The following is a 27,887-nucleotide window of genomic DNA, read 5'->3' as shown; positions in this document are numbered from 1 at the left end:
GGTGAAAGTGGCAGTAAGCCCTATTTGCCCATTCTTACAGTATGTACTTATGGCTCAGGTTGGCTGGACGTGAGCTGGAAACATCACATTATTATGTATTGGCAGCAATGGGATGCAGTGGCTACAGGTGCATTGGGCCATGTCAGCCCTCAGGCCTGGGCAAGTAAAGCATAATGCTTAGTATTATGTTGGGAGATGCACCAAATGTAAATATTCTGTTCAGGGCTTCTATGGGTTTTGTATAATCACATATCAACAACTCTGCATAAAGCATAAAAGAATATAAAGACGGGCTTCTCACTGATTATTTCACTGTGCATGTAGTCAGATCTCTCTCTTTTGTTTAATATACTGCAGGGCTTGTGGCGCTCCTGTGTTCCAACCAGAGCCCAGGATACTTGCATTAATAGGTGAGTATATATAGCCATGTACTATATTGTCTATGAATGTGCCTGATGTGTTCATTTTTCCATTTTTTCCCGTGAGTTTCTGGGAAGGTAATACTACTGTAACTCCGGCTGCGGTTTTAGTCTGCTGCTGCCCTCCAGTGGGAACAGTGGCACAACAATTGCTCCTGTCTGGCTCTCACTGCTCTTAATATTATTAAATGGAAATCGCTCTGACTGTCACACACGGGGCAGTGACTCTCTAGCACCAGACAAATGCTTCCATTTAAGAACAGTCTGAAACAGCACCACTTGTATTCTTATTTAAAATGCCTTTATTGCACACTTCTTAGGGCATTATAGCAACGTTTCAGGCCATGTGTGGCCTTTTATCAGCATGGCACCTTAAATTTGTTTTAGAATAGTGCAGGTCCTCCAATGGCCACTTCCCATCGGTAAATCCAAGCAAGAACAGTCTAGAACGGCACCACTTGTATTCTTATTTAAAATGCCTTTATTACAGTAACAGTGGGGAGGAGAAATAGCATAAAGTTTTGCAGTGGGGAGGAGAAGAAGCATAGAATTAGAAAGTGAGGAAGACAACTATTAAATGTAAAGAGCACCGAATGCTAAGCTGTTAGCACCCTTTGCATGTTGGGAGGGGCACCCTGTATTGTAAGGTCAGGCTTCAAACTCCGGAAAGTAATATCTTCTCCCATCTAAGGGTTTTGCTGCAGAGTCCTGGGATCAGCGGAGTCTCTGTTACCTTTGTAGCCAAAGTATCTTCTGGGAATCCCATCAGTAATTCATTTTCTTCTACACTGTAACACTGAAATACAAAGTCTATGGAAAAATAAAGAAAAATATTGGTTAGTAATAATGAAGACCAGTCACAACACAGTTAAAACAGACCAATGCTGTCATTTTCATAGCCTGTCACACTAAAGATCATATTTATGAAAATACATGCTGTGATGTTCAAAGTAGTAGACTGTAGAGTCACAGTTTGCTTCCCGAAAAACAGGATTTTCCCTTTAAATCATCAATGAATGGAGGTGCCCATGATATAGCATAGGGGCGTATGGGGTACAGAAAGGCAAATTTGCTGAAAGAGCAAATAAAGGGGGCATGAGAATAAAGACTACTGAATATGAAACAGAGAAGAAGAACAGAATGTTAAACTGGTAACAACCCTTGCATGTTGGGGGGGGCACCCTGTATTGCAGAATCCTGGGATCATCCAAGTCTTCTCTCTGGGAACCGATAGTGGGAGAATTACTGTGTGGCAAAACCAACTTAACCTCTCAACAGAGCAGCCAGCCTGACTTTACCCCTCAATAAAGCAGTGATACTCCTCAGCCTCCATGCTCCGAGTGGTTGGGCACTGCTGTCTGTCCTCCATAAAGGGGTATGCCTTCTTCCCCACAATACAGTCGAGCTGGGCACACAGACGGGACAAGTAGCGAAGAGCTTAGCTTTTGGCTTGTGTGTGTTAAACAGTAATGAAAGGAATCAGTGGGTAGAATGTAGTAAACGGTGTGTGTGTGTATGAATTTATGTAATGCACAGTGGGGAAAAGATGAAGCAGGCAGTTGCAATGGGGAAAAGAAGAAGCACAGAATTGCACTTTGGGAAAGAGGAGAAAAGTTAAAGAACTGTGCAGTGGAGAAAAGAAGAAGAAACATAGAATTACAGAGTGGAGAAGAGATGGAGCATAGAATTACAGAGTGGGGAAGAAAAGGAGCATAGAATTACACAGGGAGTAAGAGAAGGAGCATAGAATTACACAGTGAGGAAGAGAAGGAGCATAGAATTACAGAGTGGAGAAGAGATGGAGCATAGAATTACAGAGTGAGGAAGAGAAGGAGCATAGAATTACACAGTGAGGAAGAGAAGGAGCATAGAATTACAGAGTGGGGAAGAAAAGGAGCATAGAATTACAGAGTGAGGAAGAGAAGGAGCATAGAATTACACAGTGAGGAAGAGAAGGAGCATAGAATTACAGAGTGGGGAAGAAAAGGAGCATAGAATTACACAGTGAGGAAGAGAAGGAGCATAGAATTACAGAGTGGGGAAGAAAAGGAGCATAGAATTACAGAGTGAGGAAGAGAAGGAGCATAGAATTACACAGTGAGGAAGAGAAGGAGCATAGAATTACACAGTGAGGAAGAGAAGGAGCATAGAATTACAGAGTGGAGAAGAGATGGAGCACAGAATTACAGAGTGGGGAAGAAAAGGAGCATAGAATTACACAGTGGGGAGGAGAAAAAGCATTAAGTTCTGCAGTGGGGAGGAGAAGAAGCATAGAATTCGAATGTGAGGGAAACAACTATTAAATGGGAAGAGCACCGAATGCTAAGCTGTTAACACCCTTTGCATGTTGGGAGGGGCACCCTGAATAAAGTCAGGCTTCAAACTCCGGAAAGACAGTAATATACTCTCCCATCTAAGGGTTTTGCTGCACTTTACACTGCTACACTGTAACACTGAAATACAAAGTCTATGGAAACTTAAGATAAATAATGGTTAGTAATAAGGAAAACCAGTCACAACACACATAAAGATCATATTTCTGAAGTAGATTTAGTAGAGTTACAATTTGTTTCCCGAAAAACAGAATGTTCCCTTTAAATCATCAATGCAATGGGGAAGAGAAGAAGCACAGAATTGCACTGTGGGGAAGAGGAGAATAGTTAAAGAACTATGCAGTGGAGAAAAGAACAAGCATAGAATTACAGAGTGGGGAGAAGAAGAAGCATAGAATTACAGAGTGGGGAGAAGAAGAAGCATAGAATTATAGAGTGGGGAGAAGAAGAAGCATAGAATTACAGAGTGGGGAGAAGAAGAAGCATAGAATTACAGAGTGGGGAGAAGAAGAAGCATAGAATTACAGAGTGGGGAGAAGAAGAAGCATAGAATTACAGAGTGGGGAGAAGAAGAAGCATAGAATTACAGAGTGGGGAGAAGAAGAAGCATAGAATTATAGAGTGGGGAGAAGAAGAAGCATAGAATTACAGAGTGGGGAGAAGAAGAAGCATAGAATTACAGAGTGGGGAGAAGAAGAAGCATAGAATTATAGAGTGGGGAGAAGAAGAAGCATAGAATTATAGAGTGGGGAGAAGAAGAAACATAGAATTACAGAGTGGGGAGAAGAAGAAGCATAGAATTACAGAGTGGGGAGAAGAAGAAGCATAGAATTAGAAAGTGGGGAGAAGAAGAAGCATAGAATTAGAAAGTGGGGAGAAGAAGAAGCATAGAATTAGAAAGTGGGGAGAAGAAGAAGCATAGAATTAGAAAGTGGGGAGAAGAAGAAGCATAGAATTAGAAAGTGGGGAGAAGAAGAAGCATAGAATTAGAAAGTGGGGAGAAGAAGAAGCATAGAATTAGAAAGTGAGGGAGACAACTATGTTACTGTATTGTAAAGTCTGGCTTCAGTAATATCCTCTATCATCTAAGTATATCTAGTATAAATAAATCTAAAGCAACTGGACTTGTTAAGTAATCATTGAAGATCTATCTTTCCTCTTCTAATCTTAGAAGAGGAAAGATAGAAAGATAGATCTTCAATGATTACTTAACAAGTCCAGTTGCTTTAGATGTATTTATACCAGATATACCATCACCTGGATGAATGAAAATCTTCATAGTCTGTCATCTAAGGTTTTTGCTGCAGAATCCTGGGATCAGCGGAGTCTCTGTTGCCTTTGTAGCCAAAGTATCTTCTGGGAATCCATCAATAATTCATTTTTCCCCTACACTGTAACACTGAAATACAAAGTCTATGGAAAACTTAGGAAAAATATTGGTTAGTAATAAGGAAAACCAGTCACAACTGGTGATGTAGGAGACTGTAGAGTTACAGTTTGCTTCCTGGAAAACAGGATTTTCCCTTTAAATCATCAATGAAAAGGTGCCCATGATGTAGCATAGGGGCGTATGGGGTACAGAAAGGCACATTTTGCCTGAAAGGGTAAATAAAGGGGGCATGAGAATAAAGACTACTGAATATGAAACGGAGAAGCACAGAATACTAAGCTGTAACACCGTTACATGTTGGGGGGGCACCCTGTATTGTAAAGTCTGGCTTTGCACCCCGGAAAGACTGTGATATCCTCTCCTTTGCAGAGTGATCTGAGTGATCGGGCGCTGCTGTCTGTCCTCCATAAAGGGGGAATCCTGCCAAAGAATCCAGTGGCAAAGAGGGCAAACGTGGTGCAGATTCTTCAGATCCTCCTTTCAAGGTAAATGACAGTCAGTGAATGTTTTGTATGGACTACTGAATTGTACACTAGTGCAAATGGGAACAACAGTTGGGCACATAATACAAAATGGCACATTGGGAGATCTATGTGTAAAAGCTATAAGTCAAGAGTTCTATGTCTCACTCAGTGGGACAGACACTACACTGCTTATGTTCTAATACAGAGGTCAGGGCCAGACTGCTTATGTTCTAATACAGAGGTCAGGGCCAGACTGCTTATGTTCTAATACAGAGGTCAGGGCCAGACTGCTTATGTTCTAATACAGAGGTCAGGGCCAGACTGCTTATGTTCTAATACAGAGGTCAGGGCCAGGCTGCTTGTCTTCTAATACAGAGGTCAGGGCCAGACTGCTTATGTTCTAATACAGAGGTCAGGGCCAGACTGCTTATGTTCTAATACAGAGGTCAGGGCCAGACTGCTTATGTTCTAATACAGAGGTCAGGGCCAGACTGCTTATGTTCTAATACAGAGGTCAGGGCCAGACTGCTTATGTTCTAATACAGAGGTCAGGGCCAGACTGCTTATGTTCTAATACAGAGGTCAGGGCCAGACTGCTTATGCTCTAATACAGAGGTCAGGGCCAGACTGCTTATGCTCTAATACAGAGGTCAGGGCCAGACTGCTTATGTTCTAATACAGAGGTCAGGGCCAGACTGCTTATGTTCTAATACAGAGGTCAGGGCCAGACTGCTTATGTTCTAATACAGAGGTCAGGGCCAGACTGCTTATGCTCTAATACAGAGGTCAGGGCCAGACTGCTTATGTTCTAATACAGAGGTCAGGGCCAGACTGCTTATGTTCTAATACAGAGGTCAGGGCCAGACTGCTTATGCTCTAATACAGAGGTCAGGGCCAGACTGCTTATGTTCTAATACAGAGGTCAGGGCCAGGCTGCTTGTCTTCTAATACAGAGGTCAGGGCCAGACTGCTTATGTTCTAATACAGAGGTCAGGGCCAGACTGCTTATGTTCTAATACAGAGGTCAGGGCCAGACTGCTTATGTTCTAATACAGAGGTCAGGGCCAGACTGCTTATGTTCTAATACAGAGGTCAGGGCCAGACTGCTTATGTTCTAATACAGAGGTCAGGGCCAGACTGCTTATGTTCTAATACAGAGGTCAGGGCCAGACTGCTTATGTTCTAATACAGAGGTCAGGGCCAGACTGCTTATGCTCTAATACAGAGGTCAGGGCCAGACTGCTTATGCTCTAATACAGAGGTCAGGGCCAGACTGCTTATGCTCTAATACAGAGGTCAGGGCCAGCAGCACATACAATTTGAACTAAAAGGGAAATTTGAGAACAAACTTCATGTTGGTTTGAAAAACGTGAAGTCGCTAAATGACATCTGATTGGCAGTTCTAGGCCCCACCCAGTTTTTCTAACCTTGGACCACAGTTATATAGTCAAAACCCAGGATTTAATAGTGTTTGAACAGCAGTAATTAATTTCCCCAATGAAAGTCAATGAGTAACATCTAATTGGCAGTTTGTGGCTCCACCCACTTTTTCTAACCTGGAACTGCAGGTACCCAGTGACTAACTCTGCAAAGTTTAACAACCCTGGAATTAATACTTAAATAATGGCATCAGGTTAAATATAAACCAATGAAATGTAATGGGTGGAAATGGATTGGCCGTTGGTGGCTCCACCCACTATTTGTAACCTTTAACCTTAGTCCCCCAGTGACGAATTGTGAAAAGTTTGGGGACACTGGCATTAAACGTGTGAGAATGGCAGCAGTTAGAATTTCCCCACTGAAATCAATTAAAGAAATGTGATTGGCTGTTGGCGGCCCCTTTAAAGCTGAGTGAAACGGAAAACAATGAGAGGATTAAGTTCCCCTTTAAAGCTGAGTGAAACTGAAAACAATGAGAGGATTAACTGTCACTGACTGTTCTATTCTGAGCCTCCATAGGGCTCAATGGTACTCGACTGATTAAACCTGTCGAATTTTTATTTTACAAAAAAAAGTTAACCAAACATTAATAAATCACGAATTATGGGAGTTATTTTTGAAAAAACTCAAATTTTTCTGGGAATAATAACGAAAAGATCAAGTTCTGGTGAAAACCCACATCTCGAAATTATTTAGAAGTAAGAAAATATCCGACTTTATCCCATAATTGCTTAGTAAATGTGCCCCTTAATTGTGAATCTATATTTGTATGTAACTAACGCGCACGGCGCCCGCGCTCATGCAAACTGCAATCTCATTGGCTGGCCATTTGCAAATATCTCTGCGCATTTCACCGTGATTCGCAAAAAAAAGGAAAGTCAGCGCAGGGCAGAATTTAAGCGTTTAGGGCAAAACAACCATATGGGAATAATATAGGCGCCGGGCAAACTCTATAAATGCCCCCTAGTGTCTACTAAAGCTCCGAAATCTCACCTTTCCATGCAGCTGCTGAGAGGGGTCTGTATCCAACGGCATCTAACTGTCTAATGGCAGCTGTGAGACTGGGAACTCACAGGGTAGCATCTGATCTGCTGATAAGGTTGCCATGGTAACCATTGTGATGTCATGCTGAACAGAACTCATTAGTATAAATCTACGTGGGGGCCCAACAGCTGTGATGTCATAATGACATCATTACTTATATACCAACAGGGCCATTACAGGGAGAATCTGTTAAACCGTTTTATTTTAAAACAACATGCCGTAGTATTTCTTAATTACTCTCTAATAACCAGGTTTCACTTTTTATGCTTTGGGGAAAAAAATACTATTGTCACAGCCCCATTGTTTACAGGTGTTAGACCCATTATCCATGCTCGAGACCTGGGGTTTTCCGGATAAGGGATCTTTCCATAATTTAGATCAATAGTAAAAACACATATACATTAAATAAACCCAATAGGGCTGTTCTGCCCCAATAAGGGGTAATTATATCTTAGTTGGGATCAAGTACAGGTACTGTTTTATTATTACAGAGAAAAGGGAATAATTTAACCATGAAATAAACCCAATAGGGCTGTTCTGCCCCAATAAGGGGTAATTATATCTTAGTTGGGATCAAGTACAGGTACTGTTTTATTATTACAGAGAAAAGGGAATAATTTAACCATGAAATAAACCCAATAGGGCTGTTCTGCCCCCAATAAGGGGTAATTATATCTTAGTTGGGATCAAGTACAGGTACTGTTTTATTATTACAGAGAAAAAGGAAATAATTTTTAAAAATTAGGATTATTTGCTTATAATGGAGTCTATGGGAGATGGCCTTCCCGTAATGGAATTCTGAATAATGTTTATTTTGTGTACCACTGAAGCATTAAAGCAGATTATCACTAAGCAGAATATCACTAAGCACTGTTTATAAGGGTATCACTTCCTGGATGCATAAAGCTGTTTTGGGCCAAAAGCCTTAATGCATCCAGGAAGTGATACCCTCATAAACGGTGCTTAGTGATGTCATCAGTTATAATCGTAGCTTAGTGATGTAATTTCTGTCACATTACCCATTAACACTTGCATATTATAATAAAGTTCAGTGGTAGAGCATTTGACTGCAGATCAAGAGGTCGCATTTTCAAATCCGGGTGCCCCCTTCCCATCCTTATGTTGCACAAAATCTATAAATCAACGTTACAAAATAACAATCAATTAGAGCGAATTGTCTGTTGTAAAAATGACTTTGCCAAAGGGTCATATCGTGGGGGTATAGCTCAGTGGTAGAGCATTTGACTGCAGATCAAGAGGTCCCTGGTTCAAATCCGGGTGCCCCCTTCCCGTTATTACATTATGCCGAATATATAAATCAATCTTACAAAGTCGTAATCAATTAGAGCGACTTGTCTGACGTAAAAATGACTTCGCTAAACAACCAAAATGTGAGGGCATAGCTCATTGGTAGACCATTTGACTGCGGATCAAGAGGTCCCTGTTTCAAATAAAGGTGCTCCCTTCTCATCCTTATGTCACACAAAATATATAAATTTGCTTTACAAAATAATAATCTAATACAGTGAATTGTCTGTCATAAAAATAACTTCGCTAAAGGATCAATATGTCAAAATGTGGGGGTATAGCTCAGGCAGCATAGGGCAGGCAGAGTATGGCACACACAGGCAGCATAGGGCAGGTAGAGTATGACACACACAGGCAGTACTCTGCCTGCCCTATGCTGCCTGTGTGTGCCATACTCTGCCTGCCCTATGCTGCCTGTGTGTGCATTACTCTACCTGTCCTATGCTGCCTGTGTGTGCCAATACTTTGCCAGCCCTTAGCTTCCTGTGTGTGCCATACTTTGCCAGCCCTTGGCTGCCTGTGCGTTACATGCTCTGTCTGCCTGCCCTACTCTGCCAGTGTGTGCAATATTCTGCCTGCCCTAATCTGCCTGTTTGTGCCATACCCTGCCTGCCCTACCCTGAACTAGGGGTAGGCAGAAGAGGCAGCTGCCTAGGGTGCAATGATTGGGGGGGTGCCAGGCAGGAGCCTCTCCTGTCTAACCCTAGTCCAGTCTCTTTAGTCATTGCCCCCGCCGCTTGTCATGCGGTGAGGGCAATGATGTATCGTGTCGCGAACCACCCCCCCCCGCCCCCTGCGACTGTGCATGTGTGAAAGCACACGGGGGGCAGGGGTCTGGGGGCGAGGTGGCCAACCAGGTTTCCTAGGGCACCCAGTCGGCTTGGCCCACCCCTGCCTGCCTGTGTGTGCCATACCCTGCCTGCCCTATGCTGCCTATGTCTGCCATACTCTGCTTGCCCTTAGCTGTCTGTGTGTGCCATGCTCTGCCTGCCCTTAGCTGCCTGTGTGTGCCATGCTCTGCCTGCCCTTAGCTGCCTGTGTGTGCCATGCTCTGCCTGCCCTTAGCTGCCTGTGTGTGCCATGCTCTGCCTGCCCTTAGCTGCCTGTGTGTGCCATACTCTGCCTGTCCTACCCTGCCTGTGTGTGCCATGCTCTGCCTTCCCTATGATGCCTGTGTGTGCCATACTCTGCCTGCCCTACCCTGCCTGTGTGTGCCATGCTCTGTCTGCCCTATGCTGCCTGTGTATGCCATACTCTGCCTGCACGTAGCTGCCTGTGTGTGCCATGCTCTGCCTTCCCTATGCTTCCCTATTAAGCCACACAGGTGTGTACTGGAATACAAGGTGAAAGTGGCAGTAAGCCCTATTTGCCCATTCTTACAGTATGTACTTATGGCTCAGGTTGGCTGGACGTGAGCTGGAAACATCACATTATTATGTATTGGCAGCAATGGGATGCAGTGGCTACAGGTGCATTGGGCCATGTCAGCCCTCAGGCCTGGGCAAGTAAAGCATAATGCTTAGTATTATGTTGGGAGATGCACCAAATGTAAATATTCTGTTCAGGGCTTCTATGGGTTTTTGTATAATCACATATCAACAACTCTGCATAAAGCATAAAAGAATATAAAGACGGGCTTCTCACTGATTATTTCACTGTGCATGTAGTCAGATCTCTCTCTTTGTTTAATATACTGCAGGGCTTGTGGCGCTCCTGTGTTCCAACCAGAGCCCAGGATACTTGCATTAATAGGTGAGTATATATAGCCATTTACTATATTGTCTAATAATGTGCCTGATGTGTTCATTTTTCCATTTTTTCCCGTGAGTTTTCTGGGAAGGTAATACTACTGTAACTCCGGCTGCAGTTTTAGTCTGCTGCTGCCCTCCAGTGGGAACAGTGGCACAACAATTGCTCCTGTCTGGCTCTCACTGCTCTTAATATTATTAAATGGAAATCGCTCTGACTGTCACACACGGGGCAGTGACTCTCTAGCACCAGACAAATGCTTCCATTTAAGAACAGTCTGAAACAGCACCACTTGTATTCTTATTTAAAATGCCTTTATTGCACACTTCTTAGGGCATTATAGCAACGTTTCAGGCCATGTGTGGCCTTTTATCAGCATGGCACCTTAAATTTGTTTTAGAATAGTGCAGGTCCTCCAATGGCCACTTCCCATCGGTAAATCCAAGCAAGAACAGTCTAGAACGGCACCACTTGTATTCTTATTTAAAATGCCTTTATTACAGTAACAGTGGGGAGGAGAAATAGCATAAAGTTTTGCAGTGGGGAGGAGAAGAAGCATAGAATTAGAAAGTGAGGAAGACAACTATTAAATGTAAAGAGCACCGAATGCTAAGCTGTTAGCACCCTTTGCATGTTGGGAGGGGCACCCTGTATTGTAAGGTCAGGCTTCAAACTCCGGAAAGTAATATCTTCTCCCATCTAAGGGTTTTGCTGCAGAGTCCTGGGATCAGCGGAGTCTCTGTTACCTTTGTAGCCAAAGTATCTTCTGGGAATCCCATCAGTAATTCATTTTCTTCTACACTGTAACACTGAAATACAAAGTCTATGGAAAAATAAAGAAAAATATTGGTTAGTAATAATGAAGACCAGTCACAACACAGTTAAAACAGACCAATGCTGTCATTTTCATAGCCTGTCACACTAAAGATCATATTTATGAAAATACATGCTGTGATGTTCAAAGTAGTAGACTGTAGAGTCACAGTTTGCTTCCCGAAAAACAGGATTTTCCCTTTAAATCATCAATGAATGGAGGTGCCCATGATATAGCATAGGGGCGTATGGGGTACAGAAAGGCAAATTTGCTGAAAGAGCAAATAAAGGGGGCATGAGAATAAAGACTACTGAATATGAAACAGAGAAGAAGAACAGAATGTTAAACTGGTAACAACCCTTGCATGTTGGGGGGGGCACCCTGTATTGCAGAATCCTGGGATCATCCAAGTCTTCTCTCTGGGAACCGATAGTGGGAGAATTACTGTGTGGCAAAACCAACTTAACCTCTCAACAGAGCAGCCAGCCTGACTTTACCCCTCAATAAAGCAGTGATACTCCTCAGCCTCCATGCTCCGAGTGGTTGGGCACTGCTGTCTGTCCTCCATAAAGGGGTATGCCTTCTTCCCCACAATACAGTCGAGCTGGGCACACAGACGGGACAAGTAGCGAAGAGCTTAGCTTTTGGCTTGTGTGTGTTAAACAGTAATGAAAGGAATCAGTGGGTAGAATGTAGTAAACGGTGTGTGTGTGTATGAATTTATGTAATGCACAGTGGGGAAAAGATGAAGCAGGCAGTTGCAATGGGGAAAAGAAGAAGCACAGAATTGCACTTTGGGAAAGAGGAGAAAAGTTAAAGAACTGTGCAGTGGAGAAAAGAAGAAGAAACATAGAATTACAGAGTGGAGAAGAGATGGAGCATAGAATTACAGAGTGGGGAAGAAAAGGAGCATAGAATTACACAGGGAGTAAGAGAAGGAGCATAGAATTACACAGTGAGGAAGAGAAGGAGCATAGAATTACAGAGTGGAGAAGAGATGGAGCATAGAATTACAGAGTGAGGAAGAGAAGGAGCATAGAATTACACAGTGAGGAAGAGAAGGAGCATAGAATTACAGAGTGGGGAAGAAAAGGAGCATAGAATTACACAGTGAGGAAGAGAAGGAGCATAGAATTACAGAGTGGGGAAGAAAAGGAGCATAGAATTACAGAGTGAGGAAGAGAAGGAGCATAGAATTACACAGTGAGGAAGAGAAGGAGCATAGAATTACACAGTGAGGAAGAGAAGGAGCATAGAATTACAGAGTGGAGAAGAGATGGAGCACAGAATTACAGAGTGGGGAAGAAAAGGAGCATAGAATTACACAGTGGGGAGGAGAAAAAGCATTAAGTTCTGCAGTGGGGAGGAGAAGAAGCATAGAATTCGAATGTGAGGGAAACAACTATTAAATGGGAAGAGCACCGAATGCTAAGCTGTTAACACCCTTTGCATGTTGGGAGGGGCACCCTGAATAAAGTCAGGCTTCAAACTCCGGAAAGACAGTAATATACTCTCCCATCTAAGGGTTTTGCTGCACTTTACACTGCTACACTGTAACACTGAAATACAAAGTCTATGGAAACTTAAGATAAATAATGGTTAGTAATAAGGAAAACCAGTCACAACACACATAAAGATCATATTTCTGAAGTAGATTTAGTAGAGTTACAATTTGTTTCCCGAAAAACAGAATGTTCCCTTTAAATCATCAATGCAATGGGGAAGAGAAGAAGCACAGAATTGCACTGTGGGGAAGAGGAGAATAGTTAAAGAACTATGCAGTGGAGAAAAGAACAAGCATAGAATTACAGAGTGGGGAGAAGAAGAAGCATAGAATTACAGAGTGGGGAGAAGAAGAAGCATAGAATTACAGAGTGGGGAGAAGAAGAAGCATAGAATTACAGAGTGGGGAGAAGAAGAAGCATAGAATTACAGAGTGGGGAGAAGAAGAAGCATAGAATTACAGAGTGGGGAGAAGAAGAAGCATAGAATTACAGAGTGGGGAGAAGAAGAAGCATAGAATTACAGAGTGGGGAGAAGAAGAAGCATATAATTACAGAGTGGGGAGAAGAAGAAGCATAGAATTATAGAGTGGGGAGAAGAAGAAGCATAGAATTACAGAGTGGGGAGAAGAAGAAGCATAGAATTACAGAGTGGGGAGAAGAAGAAGCATAGAATTACAGAGTGGGGAGAAGAAGAAGCATAGAATTACAGAGTGGGGAGAAGAAGAAGCATAGAATTAGAAAGTGGGGAGAAGAAGAAGCATAGAATTAGAAAGTGGGGAGAAGAAGAAGCATAGAATTAGAAAGTGGGGAGAAGAAGAAGCATAGAATTAGAAAGTGGGGAGAAGAAGAAGCATAGAATTAGAAAGTGGGGAGAAGAAGAAGCATAGAATTAGAAAGTGGGGAGAAGAAGAAGCATAGAATTAGAAAGTGGGGAGAAGAAGAAGCATAGAATTAGAAAGTGAGGGAGACAACTATGTTACTGTATTGTAAAGTCTGGCTTCAGTAATATCCTCTATCATCTAAGTATATCTAGTATAAATAAATCTAAAGCAACTGGACTTGTTAAGTAATCATTGAAGATCTATCTTTCCTCTTCTAATCTTAGAAGAGGAAAGATAGAAAGATAGATCTTCAATGATTACTTAACAAGTCCAGTTGCTTTAGATGTATTTATACCAGATATACCATCACCTGGATGAATGAAAATCTTCATAGTCTGTCATCTAAGGTTTTTGCTGCAGAATCCTGGGATCAGCGGAGTCTCTGTTGCCTTTGTAGCCAAAGTATCTTCTGGGAATCCATCAATAATTCATTTTCCCCTACACTGTAACACTGAAATACAAAGTCTATGGAAAACTTAGGAAAAATATTGGTTAGTAATAAGGAAAACCAGTCACAACTGGTGATGTAGGAGACAGTAGGAGACTGTAGAGTTACAGTTTGCTTCCTGGAAAACAGGATTTTCCCTTTAAATCATCAATGAAAAGGTGCCCATGATGTAGCATAGGGGCGTATGGGGTACAGAAAGGCACATTTTGCCTGAAAGGGTAAATAAAGGGGGCATGAGAATAAAGACTACTGAATATGAAACGGAGAAGCACAGAATACTAAGCTGTAACACCGTTACATGTTGGGGGGGCACCCTGTATTGTAAAGTCTGGCTTTGCACCCCGGAAAGACTGTGATATCCTCTCCTTTGCAGAGTGATCTGAGTGATCGGGCGCTGCTGTCTGTCCTCCATAAAGGGGGAATCCTGCCAAAGAATCCAGTGGTAAAGAGGGCAAACGTGGTGCAGATTCTTCAGATCCTCCTTTCAAGGTAAATGACAGTCAGTGAATGTTTTGTATGGACTACTGAATTGTACACTAGTGCAAATGGGAACAACAGTTGGGCACATAATACAAAATGGCACATTGGGAGATCTATGTGTAAAAGCTATAAGTCAAGAGTTCTATGTCTCACTCAGTGGGACAGACACTACACTGCTTATGTTCTAATACAGAGGTCAGGGCCAGACTGCTTATGTTCTAATACAGAGGTCAGGGCCAGACTGCTTATGTTCTAATACAGAGGTCAGGGCCAGACTGCTTATGTTCTAATACAGAGGTCAGGGCCAGGCTGCTTGTCTTCTAATACAGAGGTCAGGGCCAGACTGCTTATGTTCTAATACAGAGGTCAGGGCCAGACTGCTTATGTTCTAATACAGAGGTCAGGGCCAGACTGCTTATGTTCTAATACAGAGGTCAGGGCCAGACTGCTTATGTTCTAATACAGAGGTCAGGGCCAGACTGCTTATGTTCTAATACAGAGGTCAGGGCCAGACTACTTATGTTCTAATACAGAGGTCAGGGCCAGACTACTTATGTTCTAATACAGAGGTCAGGGCCAGACTACTTATGTTCTAATACAGAGGTCAGGGCCAGACTACTTATGTTCTAATACAGAGGTCAGGGCCAGACTGCTTATGCTCTAATACAGAGGTCAGGGCCAGACTACTTATGTTCTAATACAGAGGTCAGGGCCAGACTGCTTATGCTCTAATACAATGGTCAGGGCCAGACTGCTTATGTTCTAATACAGAAGTCAGGGCGAGACTGCTTATGTTCTAATACAGAGGTCAGGGCCAGACTGCTTATGTTCTAATACAGAGGTCAGGGCCAGACTGCTTATGTTCTAATACAGAGATCAGGGCCAGACTGTTTATGTTCTGATACAGAGGTCAGGGCCAGACTGCTTATGTTCTAATACAGAGGTCAGGGCGAGACTGCTTATGTTCTAATACAGAGGTCAGGGCCAGACTGCTTATGTTCTGATACAGAGGTCAGGGCCAGACTGCTTATGTTCTAATACAGAGATCAGGGCCAGACTGCTTATGTTCTGATACAGAGGTCAGGGCCAGACTGCTTATGTTCTAATACAGAGGTCAGGGCCAGACTGCTTATGTTCTAATACAGAGGTCAGGGCCAGACTGCTTATGTTCTGATACAGAGGTCAGGGCCAAACTGCTTATGTTCTAATACAGAGGTCAGGGCCAGACTGCTTATGTTCTGATGCAGAGGTCAGGGCCAGACTGCTTATGTTCTAATACAGAGATCAGGGCCAGACTGCTTATGTTCTGATACAGAGGTCAGGGCGAGACTGCTTATGTTCTAATACAGAGGTCAGGGCGAGACTGCTTATGTTCTGATACAGAGGTCAGGGCCAGACTGCTTATGCTCTAATACAGAGGTCAGGGCCAGACTACTTATGTTCTAATACAGAGGTCAGGGCCAGACTGCTTATGCTCTAATACAATGGTCAGGGCCAGACTGCTTATGTTCTAATACAGAAGTCAGGGCGAGACTGCTTATGTTCTAATACAGAGGTCAGGGCCAGACTGCTTATGTTCTAATACAGAGGTCAGGGCCAGACTGCTTATGTTCTAATACAGAGATCAGGGCCAGACTGTTTATGTTCTGATACAGAGGTCAGGGCCAGACTGCTTATGTTCTAATACAGAGGTCAGGGCGAGACTGCTTATGTTCTAATACAGAGGTCAGGGCCAGACTGCTTATGTTCTAATACAGAGATCAGGGCCAGACTGTTTATGTTCTGATACAGAGGTCAGGGCCAGACTGCTTATGTTCTAATACAGAGGTCAGGGCGAGACTGCTTATGTTCTAATACAGAGGTCAGGGCCAGACTGCTTATGTTCTAATACAGAGGTCAGGGCCAGACTGCTTATGTTCTAATACAGAGGTCAGGGCCAGACTGCTTATGTTCTAATACAGAGGTCAGGGCGAGACTGCTTATGTTCTAATACAGAGGTCAGGGCCAGACTGCTTATGTTCTGATACAGAGGTCAGGGCCAGACTGCTTATGTTCTAATACAGAGATCAGGGCCAGACTGCTTATGTTCTGATACAGAGGTCAGGGCCAGACTGCTTATGTTCTAATACAGAGGTCAGGGCCAGACTGCTTATGTTCTGATACAGAGGTCAGGGCCAGACTGCTTATGTTCTAATACAGAGGTCAGGGCCAGACTGCTTATGTTCTGATACAGAGGTCAGGGCCAGACTGCTTATGTTCTGATACAGAGGTCAGGGCCAGACTGCTTATGTTCTAATACAGAGATCAGGGCCAGACTGCTTATGTTCTGATACAGAGGTCAGGGCCAGACTGCTTATGTTCTAATACAGAGGTCAGGGAGAGACTGCTTATGTTCTGATACAGAGGTCAGGGCCAGACTGCTTATGTTCTAATACAGAGGTCAGGGCGAGACTGCTTATGCTCTAATACAGAGGTCAGGGCCAGCAGCACATACAATTTGAACTAAAAGGGAAATTTGAGAACAAACTTCATGTTGGTTTGAAAAACGTGAAGTCGCTAAATGAAATCTGATTGGCAGTTCTAAGCCCCACCCAGTTTTTCTAACCTTGGACCACAGTTATATAGTCAAAACCCAGGATTTAATAGTGTTTGAACAGCAGTAATTAATTTCCCCAATGAAAGTCAATGAGTAACATCTAATTGGCAGTTTGTGGCTCCACCCACTTTTTCTAACCTGGAACTGCAGGTACCCAGTGACTAACTCTGCAAAGTTTAACAACCCTGGAATTAATACTTAAATAATGGCATCAGGTTAAATATAAACCAATGAAATGTAATGGGTGGAAACGGATTGGCCGTTGGTGGCTCCACCCACTATTTGTAACCTTTAACCTTAGTCCCCCAGTGACGAATTGTGAAAATTTGGGGACACTGGCATTAAACGTGTGAGAATGGCAGCAGTTAGAATTTCCCCACTGAAATCAATTAAAGAAATGTGATTGGCTGTTGGCGGCCCCTTTAAAGCTGAGTGAAACTGAAAACAATGAGGGGATTAAGTTCCCCTTTAAAGCTGAGTGAAACTGAAAACAATGAGAGGATTAACTGTCACTGACTATTCTATTCTGAGCCTCCATAGGGCTCAATGGTACTCGACTGATTAAACCTGTCGAATTTTTATTTTACAAAAAAAAGTTAACCAAACATTAATAAATCACGAATTATGGGAGTTATTTTTGAAAAAACTCAAATTTTTCTGGGAATAATAACGAAAAGATCAAGTTCTGGTGAAAACCCACATCTCGGAATTATTTAGAAGTAAGAAAATATCCGACTTTATCCCATAATTGCTTAGTAAATGTGCCCCTTAATTGTGAATCTATATTTGTGTGTAACTAACGCGCACGGCGAATCAGACGATACTGCAATCTCATTGGCCGGCCATTTGCAAATATCTCTGCGCATTTCACCGTGATTTGCAAAAAAAAAGGAAAGTCAGCGCAGGGCAGAATTTAAGCGATTAGGGCAAAACAACCATATGGGAATAATATAGGCGCCGGGCAAACTCTATAAATGCCCCCTAGTGTCTACTAAAGCTCCGAAATCTCACCTTTCCATGCAGCTGCTGAGAGGGGTCTGTATCCAACGGCATCTAACTGTCTAATGGCAGCTGTGAGACTGGGAACTCACAGGGTAGCATCTGATCCGCTGATAAGGTTGCCATGGTAGCCATTGTGATGTCATGCTGAACAGAACTCATTAGTATAAATCTACGTGGGGGGGCCCAACAGCTGGGAAACTAGAAGCTGTGATGTCATAATTTTATCATGACTTACATACCAACAGGGCCATTACAGGGAGACTCTGTTAAACTGTTTTAGTATTTCTTAATTACTCTCTAATAACCAGGTTTCACAGCCCCATTGTGTACAGGTGTTAGACCCGTTATCCAGAATGCTTGGGACCTGGGGTTTTATAGATAAGGGATCTTGCCGTAATTTAGATCTAATTAAAAAACATTTAAACATTAATTAAACCAAATAGGTTTGTTTTGCCTCCAGTAAGAATTAATTATATCTTAGTTGGGATCAAGTACAGGTACTGTTTTATTATTACAGAGAAAAGGGAATCATTTAACCATTAAATAAACCCAATAGGGCTGGTCTACCCCCAATAAGGGGTAATTATCTCTTAGTTGGGATCAAGTACAGGTACTGTTTTATTATTACAGAGAAAAGGGAATCATTTAACCATGAAATAAACCCAATAGGGCTGTTCTGCCCCCAATAAGGGGTAATTATATCTTAGTTGGGATCAAGTACAGGTACTGTTTTATTATTACAGAGAAAAGGGAATCATTTAACCATGAAATAAACCCAATAGGGCTGTTCTGCCCCCAATAAGGGGTAATTATATCTTAGTTGGGATCAAGTACAGGTACTGTTTTATTATTACAGAGAAAAGGGAATCATTTAACCATGAAATAAACCCAATAGGGCTGTTCTGCCCCCAATAAGGGGTAATTATATCTTAGTTGGGATCAAGTACAGGCACTGTTTTATTATTACAGAGAAAAGGGAATCATTTAACCATGAAATAAACCCAATAGGGCTGTTCTGCCCCCAATAAGGGGTAATTATATCTTAGTTGGGATCAAGTACAGGTACTGTTTTATTATTACAGGGAAAAAGGAAATAATTTAAAAAAATTAGAATTATTTGCTTATAATGGAGTCTATGGGAGATGGCTTTCACATAATTTGGAACTTTCTGTTATGTTGCCCAAAATACATAAATCAACCTTACAAAATCATAATCAACTTGAGAGAATTTTCTGTCATAAAAATGACTTCGCTAAAGGGTCTAAATGTGGGGGTATAGCTCAGTCGCAGAGCATTTGACTGCAGATCAAGAGGTCCCTGGTTCAAATCCGGGTGCCCCCTTCTCATTCTTTTGTTTTGCCGAATATACTGTATAAATCAACCTTACAAAATCAAAATGTCAAAATTTTGGGGTATAGCTCAGTGATAGAGTCATCTGATTGATTGATATATGGTTAATTTCTGCCCAGCTATCAGGTACTAAGCTGGGGAGGGCCCATTCTCAGGCAGATAAGGTCAGGAGATGAATGTGCGGCTGCCCGTGCTTGTGGCCATGTAAGATCCGCTATTTTGGCGAGGTCACCAAGTGTGTGAATCTTCTCCCAATATGCCCACCTATGGGTGGCGATATCAGACTGTTTCCATCGTTTGGCCCTACGGCCAAACATTCAAATTCAAATGGCGGGCATAGGCGGCGTCATATCAGGAACCGCGTCAATGAGCTGCTGCAGCCCCTGATCCGACGGACAAATCAAACCTGCTTGATCAAATCTGCCCAATTTCAGGTCATGTGTCGGTCGGGGAGGCCCGTCGGTGGTGCTTATACACGGGCACATTCGCTCTAAAGGGCCAATATCGTCAGCTGAAATCGGCCCGTGTTTCGCCTCCTTAACTATTGACTGACCCCCTCTCAGCGATCTGTCTGTACATGTAGATTTGTGTCAGAGATGGTTATTCTGAAAGCCAATTGGAATACATTATCTAGGGCAGTAAACGGATCGTGGCCCAATTATGTTTTTTATTTCTAGATATTTCAAAGCAGTGGAACAACAACACAATTTCTATGCACTATGGATTCCAATATTCTACAATCAGGGACATCTTGATCTGCAGTCAAATGCTCTAACCCCATATTTAACGCTTTAGGTAAGTTTATTTTTATGATGGACAGTTAGCCCTAATACATTATTATTCTGTGACAACTGTAAGGATGAATTACATATTGTATGGAACATAACAACAGGAAGGGTGCACCCGGATTTGAACCAGGGACCTCTTGATCTGCAGTCAAATGCTCTACCCCTGAGCTATACCCCCAAACACACAACAACCTCGTAGGTTTTAGGCAATCTATATATAGGGTTAAAGAGTTTAATCCTGTGAATATACTCTATATATAATACAGGTATAGGACCCATTATCCAGAACGCTCGGGACCCAGGGTATTCCGGATAAGGGGTCTTTCTGTAATTTGGATCTCCATACCATAAGTCTACTAAAAAATCAATAAAACATTAAATAAACCCAATAGGGCCGTTCTGCCCCCAATAAGGGGTAATTATATCTTAGTTGGGATCAAGTACAGGTACTGTTTTATTATTACAGAGAAAAGGGAATCATTTAAACATTAAATAAACCCAATAGGGCTGTTCTGCCCCCAATAAGGGGTAATTATATCTTAGTTGGGATCAAGTACAGGTACTGTTTTATTATTACAGAGAAAAGGGAATCATTTAAACATTAAATAAACCCAATAGGGCTGTTCTGCCCCCAATAAGGGGTAATTATATCTTAGTTGGGATCAAGTACAGGTACTGTTTTATTATTACAGAGAAAAGAGAATCATTTAACCATTAAATAAACCCAATAGGGCTGTTCTGCCCCCAATAAGGGGTAATTATATCTTAGTTGGGATCAAGTACAGGTACTGTTTTATTATTACAGAGAAAGAGGAAATCAGTTTTAAAATTATGATTAAAATGGAGTCTACGGGAGACGGGCTTTCCGTTATTCTGAGCTTTCTGGATAACAGGTTTCTGGAGGGATCCCATACCTGTATTTGTTAAAATCACTATTCTAGTGAAGCAAATTAATAGGAGAAAATAGTGGTGGTCTAAGGTTTTCCTGGTTATACTTAGATTTTGCAGAGGCTTTTTTTCTAGCACTAGGTAAATATTTACCAAACAGATGCCAGAAGTCCAGGAAATATAAGAGAAACCATTGTGGGTAAGCAATATGCTGGACTGTACCACTTTTTGTTGCACGGTGATATTAAACCATTTAGTCCTTGGTTCTGCTAAACCTGGAATATTATGGGCTGTTGTAGCAATAAAATGACTGCTGTTACGGGTTCTTAAGGCACTAAATTAGTGACGTTATGCTCTGCCCAAACTCAGTATTGGGGGAATTTGGACTGTACGGATGGAACTTTGCTCTGATTAACCATTGACATAAGTAAACCTTTATAGGATGTAATGTAAAGTTGCTTCAGGTGCACTTCAAAGCACTTCTGAAATGTACATGATTTATTTAATGTTTTATTTTAAGCTATAAAGCTTTATGAACTGCTGATATAAGGAATTTTGCAACAAATTTGCAGCCACCTGCTGGTCATTTCTTCCAACTGCATGGTCAGACAGATACGCAGAAGGAAAACAGAGAAGTGCTCTGATGTTGCTCTATTCAGGAAAGAGATTAGGAACCTAGTATAACCTTTCTCATCTCAATCCTGAGTAGAGCAACATCAGAACAGGTCTCTGTTCCTTCTAAACTGTCTCTGACCGTGCAGTCAGAGGAACTGACCAGCAGGCAGCGCTGTTGTTACAAAATATGCATTACAAATTTTTGGTGCTTCTCGTTCTTAAACCAATGCAGCAGAAGCCAGCTGACTGACAGACCCGTGGAGAAGCAGCAGTGTATTATTCCCCCACAACAGACACAGGAAAAACAAAGGAAGAAAAAAAGACTTGGGTCAGTATGCCTTTAATACCCATGAACATGGATATAACATGTATTCTTCCCAACTTCCAGCTCTCACAGTCTTGCCCCCCAGTGTCCTTTTAATGCCTCGATGGTAAAGGTGAATAATGGGCCTGGATCCCAATCAGTGCTGTGCAAGGAAGACTTTCTTTACAATGGGTCCATGTTCCTGGGCAATTTACATGCTGAGTTCTTGACTGGTTCTCCAGCCTTCCAGCAGCATTGAAACCCTTGAAATGAAAGTGGATAAAATGGAGCATTTACCAGACCTCTTAAAGGGGAACTCAACCCAAACACAACTTAGGCTTTTTAAAATTAAACATAATTTCAAGCAACTTTACAATATACATCAATTACAAAAATATGCAGCCTTTTCATGATTTTTAATGTAATAATCTGGTTTGGAACAGTTCCCTAAGCCCCGCCCCACTGTTCCCCTGCTGATCTGGCTGACTACTTTGTGACTCAAATAAACTGTAACAGTAGTCACCTGTCCCTCAGCCTGCCTCCTCCCAATCCCACAATCCCCTGCTGCACACGTGATGTCAATAAGGAAAGGAACATCCCAGTGCAATGCATTGTGGGTTATGTAGTTCCTGCATGCTGTCTGTAAGCTGGGGAGAAGTTGTTACAATCTGTAACATCAGTGTTTTAGTCCCTCCTCCCCTGCCAGGATTTCAGATGATGCAGAAAGAGAAGAACTGTTTTGCAGCTGGATTTCAGCATATAAAAATGGTATTTATTCCTACTGTTTGAAGGAACAGATTACAGGGATTAGGGGTTTCTGTGTTGTTTGGGGCACATTTTGGTTTGGAAGCCGGAGTTCCCCTTTAACTGAAGTGAATATCTCTTCACACTATTGCCAAAAGAGGAATGTTTTATAACCATAGTATTATGACTGATAACCACAGTTCTACTCCATTGCTCAAACTCCTTACTCGTAGATATATTGTATAAAGCTGGAAACAGAATTTTCATGTAACAATGTTACTTACCCGTTAGTGATGGGGGAATGGTGTAATTTCCCCGAATGCAGAGGGTGTCTGACGGAGTGTTGGCACATTCCTTCTATATCCATATTGCCCATTGTACCCGAGCATTGGCAGCCATGATGGGGCATTATGCCCGGTGTAATGCATCTGGCAATGTCCTGGGAAGGCAGGGAGACAGTGTCAGCGTTAGGGATGGGAAAGTTTGTGGCTGATTATTGGGCACAATAGGGAAATACAGAGGGAATGCTGGGGGCCCAGGGTATATTATTACCAGGGGACTAGTGAGTGTGTTATAAAAAGTAAGGTGCAACACAAACAAGGGTCGGGGTGTAGAGCCGACTGTGCCTGACCTGATCCACTGCAGTTCCTGAGGTTCAAGTACACGGCCCCCTCTCCACGGACATAATACTTATCTACTATGCGGCCATTCATTGAGGTTCCTCCGTTGCCCTGTATGCCGGATACAAATTGACCAACATTTATTATGAAACACTTTTTTGCCTATTGATTTAACGCAAACATTTGTTTTTGTGATTTCTTAAACTAAATAGGGAAATTGAACTACATTCTACTAATTCATGTTTGGTCCTTGCAAGGCAAATCATTAGATTATCAGTATACAACCACCTTTAGGGTAAAGACACACTGAGCTACTTAGTAGCAGCTACTTTTTCACACTACAAAATCCCCTGCCATAGACAATACTGAGAATTGCCTCTGCTAAAACACACATAGAGACAATTATCAGTAAATGATCAGCACTGTCTATCTTAGTAGCCACAACAAGTAGCTGCTACTAGTAGCTCTGTTTGTCTTTAGCCTTTTGTTGTGACTGTTTTGTTACTAGGAGCCCATTATGCAGGCAGATTATTTGTGCGCTGTTTAAATTTTATTTTCTGCCTTGCAAGTACATTACATACACAGCCTGTTTCAAATCTCCCAATGGCATTTCGTTGGGATTACATTCCTTGACTATGTCATTTCAGAACCTCTGTTCCTTTTGGCTTTACTGTGACGTTTATGGCCATGTTGCAAGTAGGGTTACCCCCTTTTATATAGAGGCCAGCCTCTGCCTTACCCATTATACACCCATTTTCCTGCCCCATTCACCCTATCCGGCCCATTTCCCTACGCCAAAGTTATATCAATATGCCCACCCTCAACCTAAAGGCCGGTATTAAAGGGGTGGCTTTTGAATTATTGTCCTTCTACTTCCTGACCCTTTTCAGCTTTCATGCTCTGTGAAGCTACAATTTTATTGTCATTGCAAATTTGATTTCCTGTCTTTCTATTCAGATCAACTCTGGTTCATATCCCAGGCTCTCATTTAAATCAGTGCCTGGTTACTAGGGTAAATTTTACCCAAGCAACCAGATAGCTGCTGAAGTTCCAAACTGGAGAGATGCTGAAAAAAACGAAATAACTCAAAAACCTCAAATAATAAAAAATGAAAACCAATTGCATATTATTTCAGAATAATACTCTCTACATCATACTAAAGTTTAACTTATAGGTGAACAACCCCTTCAACAAAGGTTGCAAGGTGCACTTGTGGCTGATTTTCACTTTCCTGACCCTAAAGCACCCACCCTCTGGTACAATGGTAAAAATAATTCATAGTGGATTCTATGCTATCAGCTGCCCAAGCCCTGATGTGCCAAACAAGCACCAAACCATAACATTCCCACCACCATGCTTTATAGTTGTGAAATGTTTTGGTCTTCGGTTTTACTAAAAATGGTGCTTCAGCCAAATAACTCCTTCTTTGCCTCATTCGTACAGAGAACCTCGTTCCAGATGGCCTGGTCTTAGCCTAGATGTTCCTGGACCAACTTTCATCTTGCGATGATGCTCTTTTTGGACAGCCAAGGTTTCCTCCCGGCCCTCCTCCCATGTAGGTGAGTGCAGCCTCTTTCTAAGGGTGTTGGTGCACTTCAGTAGCGGCAAGAGCTGCCTGTAGGCCCCGTGATGGTTCTTCATGGAGACACCTTTCTGCATCTTGTCTTCTGCTCTTTGGCTGAACTTGCTGGGACGCCTGGGCAGGTTGGTAGGAATTTGAAATCTTCCTTGTAGGTGATCTTCTGACAGTGGAATGATTGATGTCCAGTTTCATGATGTTTTTCAATCCCATCCCAGACTCACAGGCATCTATAACCTTCACACTAAAGGCCTCAGAGATCTCTTTCAGTCTAGGCATGGTGGCACCACTGTGCAAACCAAACTACAAGCTTTCAGCACCTTTTTGCCACACTCTGGGCTACTTACCTGTCCAGTCTTCCTCAATAAGTTCCTCACAGTTGGATTCTGAAAATAAGCTGCTGCGTGTGGGTCACGTTGGGCATTGTATGGAGGGATCCCCCCCCAAAGCTTGGGAAACCTCTCTTCTCCCGTCAAAGTCCTGACTGCCATGCCATCCAGGATGAAGCCCTTTTCACAGGCAGCCCTTCTCTTCTTCTCTTTATTCACAAACTCGACCAGATCAGAGGTCTTTAGGGAGCAAATTTCCATCACTGGAGCTAGAATTGGGGTAAAAGGAAAACGTTTATTCACTATAAGGGGGAAACACAACAATGTTTGGAGCTTGGCCACTGAGCAGGTCTGGACTGGGATTCAAAATAGGCCCTGGCATTTCAAGTACCCAGAGGCCCAAACAGCACCCCAGCAGCCCAATGGCATTTGCCATGACCCACATATTGTCAGTCGGGGCCTGCCACTGAGACTTTACCAATAAGAGTAGTGGAGACAAGACTATTACCATTCATGCCGCTGCCCATTTAGTTACTGGGCCCTGACAGGCAGATTAGTGGAGGGGTAATATAGGCACTGAATCCATTACCTGCTCCTTTACTACTCCTGGGCTTTTCCTCCTCCCTGTCAACTCTCCGCTGCACCCTGCTCTTTTCTGCCACTGTATGGTGACAGTATTAGTAATGGGGGGGTAAAGTGTTATGACATAAGTGCTCAGATCAGTCAACCAGGAGGGATGAGACTGGCCCCCTAGGAACAGCAATATTGGCTGCTACTTAATCATATCCCCCACCCCAGACCCTGCACTCAGTTATTGGGCCCTGAGGTGGGGGGGGGGGGGGGGGGGGGTAGGATGAGACTGAGTCAGGTCAGTTGGGGGGGAGTAGATGGGCTAGCCCAATTACAGGGTATTCAATAATCTGGTACATCCTTTAAGGTGGCCATACACGGGCAGATTTCAGTTCAGTCCGGTGGCACCTATGCCCACTGTTTTAATGCACTACTACCCGCAGGCTGGAGGGTCGGGCAGCACTACTACCCGCAGGCTGGAGGGCCGGGCAGCACTACTACCCGCAGGCTGGAGGGCCGGGCAGCACTACTACCCGCAGGTTGGACGGCCGGGCAGCACTACTACCCGCAGGTTGGACGGCCGGGCAGCACTACTACCCGCAGGCTGGAGGGCCGGGCAGCACTACTACCCGTAGGCTGGAGGGCCGGGCAGCACTACTACCCGCAGGCTGGAGGGCCGGGCAGCACTACTACCCGCAGGCTGGAGGGCCGGGCAGCACTACTACCCGCAGGCTGGAGGGCCGGGCGGCACTACTACCCGCAGGCTGGAGGGCCGGGGGGCACTACTACCCGCGGGCTGGAGGGCCGGGCAGCACTACTACCCGTAGGTTGGAGGGCCGGGCAGCACTACTACCCGCAGGCTGGAGGGCCGGGGGGCACTACTACCCGCGGGCTGGAGGGCCGGGCGGCACTACTACCCGCAGGCTGGAGGGCCGGGCGGCACTACTACCCGCAGGCTGGAGGGCCGGGCAGCACTACTACCCGCAGGCTGGAGGGACGGGCAGCACTACTACCCGCAGGCTGGAGGGCCGGGGGGCACTACTACCCGCGGGCTGGAGGGCCGGGCAGCACTACTACCGTAGGTTGGAGGGCCGGGCAGCACTACTACCCGTAGGTTGGAGGGCCGGGGGGGCAGCAGCACTACTACCCGCAGGCTGGAGGGCCGGGCAGCACTACTACCCGCAGGCTGGAGGGCCGGGCAGCACTACTACCCGCGGGCTGGAGGGCCGGGCAGCACTACTACCCGCGGGCTGGAGGGCCGGGCAGCACTACTACCCGCGGGCTGGAGGGCCGGGCAGCACTACTACCCGCGGGCTGGAGGGCCGGGCAGCACTACTACCCGCGGGCTGGAGGGCCGGGCAGCACTACTACCCGCAGGCTGGAGGGCCGGGCAGCACTACTACCCGCGGGCTGGAGGGCCGGGCAGCACTACTACCCGCAGGCTGGAGGGCCGGGCAGCACTACTACCCGCGGGCTGGAGGGTCGGGCAGCACTACTACCCGCGGGCTGGAGGGCCGGGCAGCACTACTACCCGCGGGCTGGAGGGCCGGGCAGCACTACTACCCGCGGGCTGGAGGGCCGGGCAGCACTACTACCCGCGGGCTGGAGGGCCGGGCAGCACTACTACCCGCGGGCTGGAGGGCCGGGGGGCAGCACTACTCCACACCTACACACCTGCGCTTACACGCCCTTTCCTCTTATACAGCGGCAGCCCCACCCATCGCTACTTATTGGCTGACTCGTCTTGGGAGGCGGGACAGATGTGCGATAAACTGCCCAGGGGGCGGGGCTGGGTAGGTAACGGTAAGTGGGTAATGTCCGGGCTGTGGGTTGGCGAGACTAAGTACCGGAGTGAGTACGGGGACCTGAGACGCTGTAGTTACGGCGCCGAGAACAAACCGGCGGTCTCTGGGATTCTTTCAGTGCTCATGAGTGAGGGACGCAGTTTGACTTTCTGCAGGTGGAGTTGGGATTCCCCTGTGCGGCTGCTGCCCCCTGCCGGTCAGTCTCTTGTTAGCTGAGTGCTGCATCGGGCTGCGGCTGGGCACCGTGTGCTGTTAGCGAAGTACAGGGGGGCCTTGGGGCCACATTAGCGAAGTATAGGGGGGCCTTGGGGCCACAGTTCACAAACTAGGGACTGAGAGTACCCTTTGCTATGGGGCAGGCAACAGGGACCCATTACAGCCTGCATTCACCGATTCCCTACCCATTACAGATGCCCAAACTG

The 27,887-nt window shown here is 44.3% G+C and overlaps 1 protein-coding gene, 1 long non-coding RNA gene and 2 other non-coding genes across 6 annotated transcripts; 2 read left to right on the top strand and 2 right to left on the bottom strand.

Moving 5' to 3' along the window:
* The first annotated feature begins 2 nt into the window (after positions 1-2).
* LOC116407960 lies at positions 3-25,112 on the top strand. The gene is made up of 7 exons (XR_004220641.1): positions 3-410; positions 4,512-4,627; positions 10,098-10,150; positions 14,169-14,284; positions 19,901-20,018; positions 21,747-21,842; positions 24,626-25,112. It is a non-coding gene; the product is annotated as an uncharacterized LOC116407960 (long non-coding RNA).
* Positions 8,306-8,377, top strand: trnac-gca. Its single transcript has one exon. It is a non-coding gene; the product is annotated as a tRNA-Cys (tRNA).
* Positions 20,118-20,189, bottom strand: trnac-gca. The gene has a single exon. It is a non-coding gene; the product is annotated as a tRNA-Cys (tRNA).
* c17orf98 (chromosome 17 open reading frame 98) lies at positions 21,839-27,597 on the bottom strand. 3 transcript variants are annotated; one of them, XM_031894449.1, is made up of 5 exons: positions 27,508-27,597; positions 25,109-25,359; positions 23,194-23,293; positions 22,847-23,001; positions 21,839-22,081 (listed from the first exon to the last, which is right to left on the bottom strand). In XM_031894449.1, exons 2-4 carry the CDS (start codon positions 25,349-25,351, stop codon positions 22,850-22,852), a joined length of 495 nt encoding a protein of 164 aa, XP_031750309.1. In that variant the 5' UTR covers positions 25,352-25,359; positions 27,508-27,597; the 3' UTR covers positions 21,839-22,081; positions 22,847-22,849. The 3 variants fall into 3 exon arrangements, with proteins under 3 accessions (XP_031750309.1, XP_031750311.1, XP_031750308.1); XM_031894451.1 differs by lacking the exon at positions 27,508-27,597 and adding an exon at positions 27,335-27,423; XM_031894448.1 differs by lacking the exon at positions 27,508-27,597 and adding an exon at positions 25,680-25,779.
* Positions 27,598-27,887: the final 290 nt, after the last annotated feature.

The sequence above is a fragment of the Xenopus tropicalis genome, chromosome 10 (assembly GCF_000004195.4).
Source record: "Xenopus tropicalis strain Nigerian chromosome 10, UCB_Xtro_10.0, whole genome shotgun sequence".
NCBI classification, from domain to species: domain Eukaryota; kingdom Metazoa; phylum Chordata; class Amphibia; order Anura; family Pipidae; genus Xenopus; species Xenopus tropicalis.
Note: the sequence above shows the minus strand (reverse complement) of the source record. Positions and strands in the feature narration are given on the sequence as shown.